Below are 11,882 nucleotides of genomic sequence, written 5' to 3' on the forward strand. Positions count from 1 at the left end.
TTAGAAGAAGAACTAGGAATCCAAATAGTAAAGAAAAGAAAATATTTAGGTATTTGGTTGACAGCAAAAGCAACTACAATTAAAGAAGACAATTATACTAAATTATTAAAACAAATCAAAAAAGACTTGAAAATTTGGAACAGATTACAACTGTCACTGATGGGCAGAATTTGCCTCAATAAAAATGAACATATTACCAAGAGTATTATACCTATACCAAGTAATACCAATACACCCCGGAAGAGATTTTTTTCAAGAACCTCAACAAAACAATAATGAATTATATATGGCAGGGAAAGAAGGCCAGAATTAAGATCAAAGCTTTACAGGATTCACGAGACAAAGAAGGCCTAGCAATACCAGATTGGGAACTCTACTATAAGGCATCAGGGCTGACCTGGATTAAAGAATGGATGAAACTGGACAACAAAAGAACCCTATACTTAGAAGGCTTTGATTTAATACGAGGATGCCATGCTTTCTTATGGGACGGACTGGACAAACAACACATGTATTTCCAACGTCATATAATTCAAGCTTCACTATTTAAGATTTGGCAGGAAATTAAGAAATATCATTATACCAGGGTACCAAAATGGTGGTCCCCAATGGAGGCATTGATATATCCAAACACTCTCGAAATAGGAAAGATGATGCGGTACCAAGACCTATTAAACCAGGAAGGCGAACTCATCTCAAGACAGCAACTTCAAAATTCTGGCATAAATATCGATTGGTGGCCCTATACCCAAATACACTCAAGACACATAGCAGACAAAAAACAATATGGAATCTCGAATAATCTGAATGAATTGGACAAGATTTTACAAGGGGCAGAACAAAAGCTGATAACCAAAATATATAACTATCTTCTTAGATACAAATTATTAGAAGAAACAGTAAAAGAAAATACGATAAGATGGGCTAGGGACATAGGGCACAACATTCAATTGGCAAATTGGGAGAAATTGTGGAAACAAAACATTAAAATGACAAGAGCCACATCCTATAAAGAGAACCTTATCAAAATGTTTTACAGATGGCACCTAGCACCAGCCAGATTAGCCAAAATATACCCGAACGCCTCCTCACTCTGTTGGAAGTGTAAAACAAAAAAGGGGACATATTACCATGCTTGGTGGAAATGTACGAAGGCCCAACAATACTGGCAAGACATAAAGGAAACTATTGAGGAAATAACAAACCTACAAGTAGAAAACACTCCAGAATTCTTTTTATTTGGCATGATAACAGCACAATACACCAAAGAGACAAAATATTTTATTATACATATTCTGACAGCAGCACGATTACTGTTTGCTGAAAATTGGAAATTAGATCAACTCCCAACCAAAGATAAAATAATCTCAAAGATAACAGAATGTGCCGAAATGGATAGATTGACGCTGGAACTCCAGGATAAGGAAGAAAGTGAATACTATCTTGTGTGGCACCGATGGTACCAATGGCTGGAAAGGAAAATCAGTACAAATGTAGATGATAGAAAATAGGGTGAAAAATTAAAAATAGGAGACGAATACAGGGAAGATGCAAGATTATCTTTAATTTAAAACACTTGAACCAAGAATTTACTACTTCTTTACTAATTTATAAAGTAATATAATATATATTCTGTTGATGACTAAAACATATATGTAGAATGTGGTGTGGGTATGTAGGTGGTGGGATTTCGTTTGTCTTTGTATTGTCTTCATATTTTTGTTTATAATTCAATAAAAAATATTAAAATAAATAAATAAAATAACCGCTACCCCCCCTGCCCCTCCCCTGGGCCCTCGGCTGATGGAATGCTCTGAAGCCTGGTGGGCACATCTCAACTAGAGGGAGCCCTCCCTCTGGGCCCAACAAGGTCTCCGTAATACCCGCCAGGTCTGCTCCCCCCTCTTGAATAAGATCGTAAATGAGGGGGGCCTTATTTACCATGGACCTGGCATTGCACAGCATCAGCCGGATGCCCAGGTCCTGAGTAACTGTGCCACCTAGTATCCGAGAGGAGCCTTGGGGACCGAGGCGCGCAATTGCTCTCAAGTAGCGAGTGCGCACCCCCGACACATGATATGGTCCCCTGCTCCCACCATATTTGCCCCTCCCATCCACCGTGCTGATGGTACATCCCTCATTAAGGTAGCCCGCCATCCCCTCCCCAATCCCTCGTCCAGCACCCTGCAAACTGTTACCCCGTGCTGGGCTCGGCCCCGACCTTGGTGGATTCCCCCCCCCCCATCCTCCTTGGTCACCCTCCCAGTTCCTCTCAAAAAATTATTAAAAGCCCTAATTAAAAAACCCCTCAATCCCCGCTTTGAAACATGCTACCTCTCTGGGTCCCAAAACCCGTCCTTGAGGTAGGCCCTCGATAATGTGGAGGGCCACGTCTGCGAGAGGGGGGCATCTCGCAGTGCAATTAGCTCAGCCGCCAAATACATCCAATAAGAAGACTAAATGGAACTGGAATCCGGGTGGGGTCCAATAAAGTTCTATAAAAGATGGTAAAGGAGATGGTAGAACCATGTGGAAAGAACAGTTGGCCTCCACTGTTCTCTCACCACAGTGGGAGGAGTCCCAGGCCTTTGAGCACCTCTGCAGGATCAATGTCCCAATCACCCTCTCACTGCGATAGTCAGATGGTCATAATTTTCTCCTTTTTTAACTGGGGATTGTAGCAGTTGAACTCTAACATATCTGGTTACTCGATGGTAGGAATTTGCTTTCCAACTGTAATGGTCTCAGAACCCATAGTATATAATTGCTCATTCTAACTAATCTTTCCTTTTTCTCATCAACTACTACACAAAACAAAAAAAAATCTTAGCAGATTATTATCTTAGCCCCACCCACTGTTCTTGAACTGACTGAATAAGGCAGTTAAACAGCTAAAGCTGACAAAGCTCTGAATCATAATTGATAATCATGCCTCAAGTTTCAGGTATATGAATCATAAATTCCTGCTTGATTCACACCTTGCTTTTTAATCTGGTTTACTCTGCTTGTAGTGATAAGAGGAAGAACATATTCTAAGTCCACAACAAGCAGAAAATATATGGAAGAAGCTCAGATACTCACCTCTCTAATTTACATGAATATAAAAAAAGGCAGAGGTACAGCATAATCAGATTTGCAACTTTCTGTTGCTATAATCCAGGCCTGTTAGACTGGTGGCCCACGCAGGCTATGACCACCCCAGCTCTGCAAAGGCAAAAAACATTGCAATATGTCATGATATGGCCGATGTTCACGATACGTTCACGATGTGAACAGGTTTGATACCCTTGCTATAATCCAATCTGAAATAAAAGTAGATTTTCCTTCCTGTGCAGTTGACTCCTGATCTGTCTACTGGTGGGCTAACAAAATATAAAATGAATGTATCAAAAAGATTAGCATGATTAGTGTAGATATGTTAAGTAACCTGTCTTCAGTGTGATTTGTTGAGGCAATTCAAGTACATCATTATTTTAACAATCTTATAGAAGAAAAGGTTTCACTCAGGAAATATATATTACATATATCCAGCCATACATACTAGTGTTATCTATTTTGTAAAGATTGGGAGAAATTGGGAGAAAGATCATGCCAAACCAATCTTATTTCATTCTTCAACATAGTGTCTAAAGTAGTAGACCAGCAAAATTCTGTGGACATAATATACTTAGACTTCAGCAAGGCATTCGACAAAATAGACCACAACTTACTTCTTGGTAAGATAGAAAAAAGTGGGATAGATACATCACCACCAGATGGATTTATAGCTGGCTGACAAACCGTACTCAATGAGTAGTTCTTAATGGGTCTACGTCTACATGGAGGGAAGTAAGCAGGGGGGTACCACAAGGTTCCATCTTAGGGCCAGTACTCTTCACTGCCAGTACTCTTCAATATCTTCATAAATGACATAGATGAGGAAATAGAAGGGGAGCTTAAAAATTTGCAGATGATACTAAGCTGGCAGGAATAGCTAACACCCTAGAACAGGGTAGGCAAACTTGGCTCTTTTACACCTTGTGGACTTCAGCTCCCAGAATTCCTGAGTCAGCCAAGCTGTCTTAGGAATTCTGGGAGTTGAAGTCCACAGGGTGTAAAAGAGCCAAGTTTGCCTACCCCTGCCCTAGAAGATAGGCTCAAGATCCAGATGGATCTTGACAGACTTGAACACTGGGCCCTATCTAACAAAATGAAGTTCAACGTAGAGAAACATAAAGTGTTACACTTAGGCAAGAAAAACCCAAAGTACACATACAGACTTATTGAAACCAGGCTTAATAGCAGTAACTGTGAGAGGGATCTCGGAGTCTTAGTGGACAACCAGTTAAATATGAGCCAACACTGTACAGTGGAAGCTAAAAAAGCCAACACAGTCCTAAATTGCATTAACAGAGGGATACAATCAAGATCAAGTGAGGTACTAATAACACTCTATAAAGCCTTAGTAAGACCACACCTAGAATACTACATCCAGTTTTGGTCACCACACTATAAAAAAAGATTTTGAGACTCTAGAAAGAGTGCAGAGAAAAGCAACCAGGATGATTAGGGGACTGGAGACTAAAACATATGAAGAACGGTTACAGGAACTGGGCATGGCTAGTCTACTGAAGAGAAGGACCAGAGAAGACATGACAGCAATATTTGAGGGTCTGCCACAGAGAGGAAGGGGTCAAGCTATTTTCCAAGGCACCTGAAGGTCAGACACAGAATAATGGATGAAAACTGATCAAGGAGAGATTCAACCTAGAAATAAGGAGAAATTTTCTGACAGTGAGAACAATCAACCAATAGAACAGCTTGCCTTCGGAAGTTGTGGGAGCTTCATCACTGGAGGCTTTCAAGAAGAGATTGGACTGCCATTTGTCAGAAATGGTGTAGGGTCTCCTGCTTGGGCGGGGTTGGACTAGATGACCTACAAAGTCCCTTCCAACTCTGTTAATCTAATCTAAATTAGGAGTATGATAATGTAATAATGTTAAATTGATTGAAATAATAATGCAGTTAAATAAAGGAAACCAGTGGCAAAAAATACATCTGAATATCAGTGTTACTCTTTTAGGAACAAATGAATAGTAGACCCGGTGTACAAATTATCTCAGGACAAGTCTGCACAGTTCAGTAAAATGGGGACCTAGGCTAATTGCCATCCAGTTGGCAGATTTACAGTGTTTTTAGTGAAAACTTTGATTCCAACTGCCCTGTCTTTAAATTTTCCCAGAAGACAGAAAATTCACTTAAGATCCATCACTGGAGATAACTGCCTTGACAGATTAGTGAAGCCACTAGATAAATAAATAATTTGGTCATATCAGTCTATCTAAAATTGCTTATTTATATGCCTTGTAACACAGACAACTTGGACAGAGTTTGGAGTATGAAGAAATGTGATTGGGTTCTTCCCTGGTTTATTTTCATCTGATGTTTGTTAAACGTTCAGTTCTTGGCCTGTCATAAAGCCAGCCTTTCTCTGAAGAAGAATATGAAGCAATTGGAGCATTTATAAGTATCAGTAGCTTTAAAGGGAGAGAAATACATATAAAGAAAACTTAATATTACTGAGCATATTTGCTTATTTATTCCTAATTTTTTCACATGTATAAATTTGAGTTTGCAATAGCATACTTTGTGTGCTCACTATTAACCTTTTAAGATAGTGCCATTTGAATTCAATTAAAAACAGCTTATGTAAGAGATATTTATAGTTTTAATTTACGATGTGTAAATGTCGGATTTATTATAAATCTTTTGATTAAGTTTTGAAAGTAAACTATGTATTTTCTAAATATGTTAATTACATTTCACAGTCTTTGTTTTTAAAAAGTCTAAAAAATGATTCTTTAGTTACTTTGAGACGAACGAGGCATTTAAAAATCCTAATGCTTACAGCAACTATAGCAGCTCAGTTCAGGCCACAGTAATCTCATGGCTCCTGTCTGATATCTCATTTTGGGATACAAGCCGTTTTCTCCTTCTTGAGGCCAAGGAAAGAATTCAAATAAACTAGTATGCTATCATAAGTCACAAGATCATTTTCCTGAAGCATGTCAGAGGAATGTAAAAAATGAGAAAGGTTAACTTTAGAAATTTAGACATTCTAAGCCAGGTCTTTTTATTTATTTATTTATTTTGAGGTAAAAGTCACAAGACATTACATCAGAGGGTTTTATTCAAGGCAAGTGCATCATATCCAAGCATCTGGTTCCAGTGCTTCATGTATAAATGAATCTGTTTGTGTTTAGGTAATAGGCCAATCCAGTATGAGTACCCTTAGAGATGCTGTCATATAGCTATATAGGAAGCTTCTTGTCAGATCTGGCCCAGCTTGGTCCCTTAGGAAAAAAAATCTGGACTCTTCGCAGCGAAAAGGTTACTTTTACTAAAAGCCAAGTGGTTATAGTGAGCAAAGCCAGAATTAACAGTTTGCGCACAAAGATTCCCTAGTTAACTTTCTCTTCTCTGGTCCACCCTACCTGTTATCTTGCATTCTCCAGTCATATTTGAAGAAGATGTTTTGGTAACTGTCCCTGCGAAGGTTGGCCAGATGCAGAGGTGTTAATATTCCATTCCCAGGTCCGCAGTCTTGGGATGCAGTTGGATGGCACGAAGATTGTTTTCGGTTTCCCTCTATCTTCCTTTCAATCTCCCCCCTTGTTGCCCCTGCTCTCTCCCCTCATGGCTTATGACAGACTGGCATCTAGCGAAGCATAGGTGTGAGCGAAGCATGGCAGCTCTGACATTTCTTTAGACAATTCCATTCTGGTGGACCTAATGAAAAAGCAGTTAAAAATGGCAGTTGGGAAGTTTGTACTTCCAGATTTACAAGATTGTGTCGGCCCTCCTACAGGTTCCCCTGCCAAACAGACCTGTTGCTCAATCTGGGGTTCCTTCTAGATTCAGAATTCTTGTTCAAGTTGGCAGTTGTGGCTTGGAGACCTTTGCACCACTTCATCTAGTGCTCCAGTTGTGCCCATTTCTGGATCAGGAGATTCTGCTCAGTCACTCATGTCCTAATCACCTGCAGATTGGACTCCCTGTAATGAGCTCTACATGCAGCTGCCATTGAAGAGTATCTGGAATCTTCAACTGGTACTGAATATACCATACTGAATGTAGCAGAATGGGCAATCTCCAGAAGAGCACATATCATACTTCTGATGCATGAGCTGCATTGGCTGCCAGCCTGCTTCCAGATCCAATTTAAGGTGCTGTTTTTAACATTTAAAGACTTTAATGGCATGGGACTGGGTTCTTCTGAGGGACCCCCTCTCCCCAATTACATCAGCCATGTTGCAGATACCAAGTCAGGTTAACTCCATATCTGTTAATGTTCCAGCAGTTCCTCAAGACCTGATTATGTCACATGGCCTGGGGATCCCAAGGAATCAGAGACATTCTTAGATGACTCTTCTGTAGTTAATATATTTACTCCATGTAGTTTGTATATTTAATTTTTTTAATATTTGAATTTTTAATAATGTTTTTATATGTATAATGATTTTATATATTGTTTTATTCTATTGTTGTGTGCTGCTTTTTGTGAGATGGGTGGCCATATAAATTTGAATAACATAAATCAATACAAAGGCAATATAATGGCAAAATTCCCAGTGACAAGGCTTATTTTATACTTAAACAGGAATCCAAGGTCCACCAGTCTAGTTTAATATTTGGCAGAATAAACACATATATAGGTAGTCCTTACATTAAAACTGCTACTGGGACTGGGATTGGTGTTGCTAAGCGATGTGGTGAAATGTGATGTCATGTGACCACATCAGGTAGTAGTGGCAGTCCTGATTGTCTAATCCCAGATGTGTGGGTCTTTAAGAAAGAAGCAGAGGGGCTCCAAGGTCAGAAGTGTAGGGGTGATGCAAAGGGTTGTGGGGAGGACCAACATAGGCCATGTATGAGAGGGAGGGGGTGCTCAGTGGTGCAAGCTTAGAAAGGCTGGGGAATTTGGGCACAGGGTGCATGTGATTGTAGGGGGACTATGGTGTGCAAATGCAGGGAGGCCAAGGAAAAGAGGTTTAGGGAGGATTGTCTCCCTGTGGGTGAGGGATCATGGGAAGAGCATGGGGCGGGGGGGCTTGTGAGTGTGCAAGTGCAGGGAGGCTGTGGAAAGAGTGCAGGATCTGTGCATGTATGCATGTCTGTCTTTGTGTGTGTGTGTGTGTGTGTGAGAGAGAGAGAGAGAGAGATCACAGGAAGACATGGAAAGAGGGTATGGGGTATGTGTGTATGAGCACAGGGAGGCTGTGGAAAGAGAATGCTGGGTGCATTGTATTGCAATCACAGGCAAGCTGAGGGAAGAAAGCATGTAAGTGCAAGCTAGTTGCCAAGCATCTGAATGTGACATTGCAGACATTGCAACACTCGTAACATCCCTTCATTCAGTGGTATGAATCATTGAACAGTTGCTGAATGAATGATTGTAATTCAAGGCCTACCTGTAAGACTCCTGTTAAAAAAGAAATCAGTTTTCAGAAATCCGACATTCTGAAGTCTGACTCATCAATACTTCCTGGGTGTGTGGAATTCCTGCAGAGTGACTTACCTAAATTCTTTCCTGTCTAAATGCAATTATTTATAGATTTTACTGGGTATTGAAATTTGATGGTCTTGTAGAAATGTACTGAAAATAGCATGATATCTGATTGAAGTTGTGAACCACAAAACTAGTCATGTATGCCATATCTGCCCTGGACTCTTCTTTTAGCCAATTTTGTTGTAGAGTTTACATTAGCACTAAATTATGAGGATTTTTAAAATAAATAAATAAACAAATAAGTAAACCAAAATCAGGAAAACAGCATTTTTGGCTATGTGCTATATACAGTCTGTTGAATATCCCACTGGAAGTTGGGAAAATTGAAATGGGGAAAAAGAGGAGTGGTCCCCGGACCACCCCAACGATGCCCTTGAAGTAATGTCCCAGTGCCTGGAGGTCATGCGGATCTGGATGGGGAAAAACAGGCTCAGGCTCAACCCATCCAAGACCGAGTGGCTATGGTTTCCGACGTCCCGATATAGTCAGTTGGCGCCATCACTGACTATTGGGGGTGAATCGCTGGCCCCCACGGAGAGGGCTCGCAACTTGGGCGTCCTCCTGGATTCATGGCTGTCTTTAGAAGAGCATTTGACAGCCGTGACCGGGAGGATTTTTCATCAGGTCTGCCTGATTCGCCAGTTGCGTCCCTTTCTAGATCGGGACTCCTTACGCACAGTCACTCATGCCCTCGTCACCTCCTGCCTGGACTATTGCAACACTCTCTACATGGGGCTCCCATTGAGGAGCACTCGGAGGCTCCAACTGGCGCAGAGTGTGGCCGCGCGGGTGGTTATGGGAGCGACGTGGCGTTCCCGTGTAACACCTTTCCTGCACGAGCTGCACTGGCTCCCGGTGGTCTTCCGGGTGCGCTTCAAGGTTTTGGTTATCACCTTTAGAGCGCTCCATGGCTTAGGAGCTGGTTATTTACGGGACCGCCTGCTACCACCAATAGCCTCCCACCAGCCGGTACGTTCTCATAGAGAGGGGCTCCTCTGGGTGCCGTCGGCCAAACAATGTCGACTGGCGGCCCCCAGGGGGAGAGCCTTCCCTGTGGGGGCACCTACTATCTGGAATGAGCTCCCCCCGGAGATATGGAGGATCCCGATCTGCGCACCTTCCGTCGCGCTCTCAAGAGTTTTTTATTCCATCAAGCCGGCCTGGCCTAAATCTTTCCCCTTTAAAATGTAAATTTTAATTTGTTTTTAAAATTATTGGGTGTTTTAAATTTGTCTCGGCTAAATTGTTTAATTCGGTTTTATTCTGTTTTTAAATTTTGTATTTATGTGTTTTATTCTGTGGCTGTTCACCATCCTGAGTCCTTCGGGAGTAGGGCGGTATATAAATCCAAGAAATGAAAAGAAATGAAATGAAGTGGTGGTGGTAACACAAAATATATTGTCAATCTTTTAATTTCCTAAACAACATTTAGTGCAATCTTGCTGAAGAATGAGTGTCTGTGCTTCTTGAATGTGTTCATTGATGTATATTCATCAAGCTTGTCTTATTTTTGGCCTATTATCTTGCATAAAGTCATCATACACTGTGGCCATCTGTATTCAGTTTCTAGCTGAGATTATGTTCTCTCAATAAGCTTATTTCATGAAGAATAATATCTGTGATCCTCTGACAAGAATGATGTACAGTATCAGCATAATATTGTTTAGTATCTTTGAATAATGAATTCTGTTTCTTCATTCTCGTGAATTATAATAGTTATATTGAGTAATTCAAAATCACCATAAGATTTATTTTTGATTGAAGGTTTCTAATGTCTTTTCATGCTTAGTTATGTGTACTCAGATAGAATTATTGAAACTAAAATTAGAAAATGTTACCTGTCTGATGATGATACGTCTAATATAGTCTAATACAGGTAGTCCTTGACTTACAACCACAATTGAGCCCAAAATTTATGTTGTCAAGTGAGACATTTGTTAAGTGAGTTTTGCCCAATTTTACGATTTTTCTTGTCACAGCTGTTAAGTGAATCACTGCAGTTGATAAGTTAGTAACCTGGTTGTCAAGTGAATCTGGCTTCTCCATTGACTTTGCTTGTCAGAAGGTCACAAGAAGTGATCACATGATCCTGGAACACAGCAAAGTCCATAAATATGAACCAGTTGTTAAGCATCTGAATTTTGATCACATGATCACAGGGATGCTGCAAAGGTCATAATTATGAAAAATGGTCGTAACTCACATTTTTCAGTGCCGTTGTAACTTTTTCTAATGAAAAAGGAGGAGAATGTTAATGCTCTGTATTAGGAATTAACTGAGCTTCAAAACAATTTGCAAGAGTCACCTACTCCTCAGGATATGCAGGAGTCTCTATATCTTTCATTTCTTAAGATGAAAGTGAGAGATTTTTCTTTTTCTCTCTTTTTTAAAAATTATTTCTGTTTTTATATTCCTTTATAAATTTAATAAAGTTATAAAATATAACATTATTTGTTGAATATTTTAGGTCATTGTAAAATACTGTATACATTTTTCTTTATATATTGATGATAAATATATTTTAGATACTTCTGTGTCTGAAGAATTATTTAGTCATTAATGTGACTTTACTTCTCAAATGCATGGAACAACATTTTATTAAATATGATTTTGACAATTCTCATTTACCAGTGTGGAAAGTTCAGAGCAGAGTTTGACTTGCAGTGCTTAGAAAGATTTTGCTAAATGGACCTTAAAATGTTTTCTCTGTTTTATGCTGATATTTTATGCTTATGTTTTCTTGCTAATTCCAATGCCTGTTGGCATATCTTTTCTTATTTTATAGTCTCTTGTTGTTACTATTATCGCTACTGCATTATTATTTTTGTTGTTGTTATTATTCTTGTAATTCTTATTATTATTATTTTGTCTTTCAGCAAAGGAAATCATATTTGGAACGAAGTGTAAAAGAAGCTGAAGATAATATCCGGGAGATGCTCACGGCTAGAAGAGCACAATAAGTTCCTTGTGTTTGGACTGAATAGTTGAAAGCAGAGATTTTGAACCCCTATTGTTAAAACATTCAAAGATGTGTAAGATATGAAGAACTTGGTTTATGTAACTAGCTGCATCATGTCAACCCAACCTTGTAGTTTGATGCACTAATAAATTACTTAATTTATATACCATGACTGCTAAATCTGCCCTAAATTTGTTTCTTGAAACAGACTAGAATGACAAAGGACCCAATCTTCTACACTTTATTCTGTTGAAAACATTTATTCAGTTAGAGTGGAGCTCTAGATTGGTGTTTTGCTTTTCTGTAGAAAGACATGCAAAAGCCAGTGGATTTGGATTGTTCTATTGGGAAAAGATTATGAGACTTCAGCACACA

General features: G+C 39.6%; 1 protein-coding gene across 3 annotated transcripts in view; it reads left to right on the plus strand.

Annotated features, from left to right (window-relative positions):
• The window catches only part of PFDN1 (prefoldin subunit 1), a 58,499-nt gene extending 46,820 nt beyond the window's left edge, over nucleotides 1-11,679 (plus strand). For all 3 annotated transcript variants that reach the window (XM_034411670.3, XM_060691073.2, XM_060691072.2), the window contains exon 4: nucleotides 11,425-11,679. In XM_034411670.3, coding sequence (XP_034267561.1) covers nucleotides 11,425-11,508 — 84 coding nt within the window. In that variant the 3' untranslated portion in view covers nucleotides 11,509-11,679. The remainder of the gene's footprint in view (nucleotides 1-11,424) is intronic.
• The last annotated feature ends 203 nt before the right edge of the window (nucleotides 11,680-11,882 follow it).

This window comes from Pantherophis guttatus, chromosome 3 (assembly GCF_059756535.1).
Source record: "Pantherophis guttatus breed Tessera chromosome 3, ASM5975653v1, whole genome shotgun sequence".
Lineage (NCBI taxonomy): Eukaryota > Metazoa > Chordata > Lepidosauria > Squamata > Colubridae > Pantherophis > Pantherophis guttatus.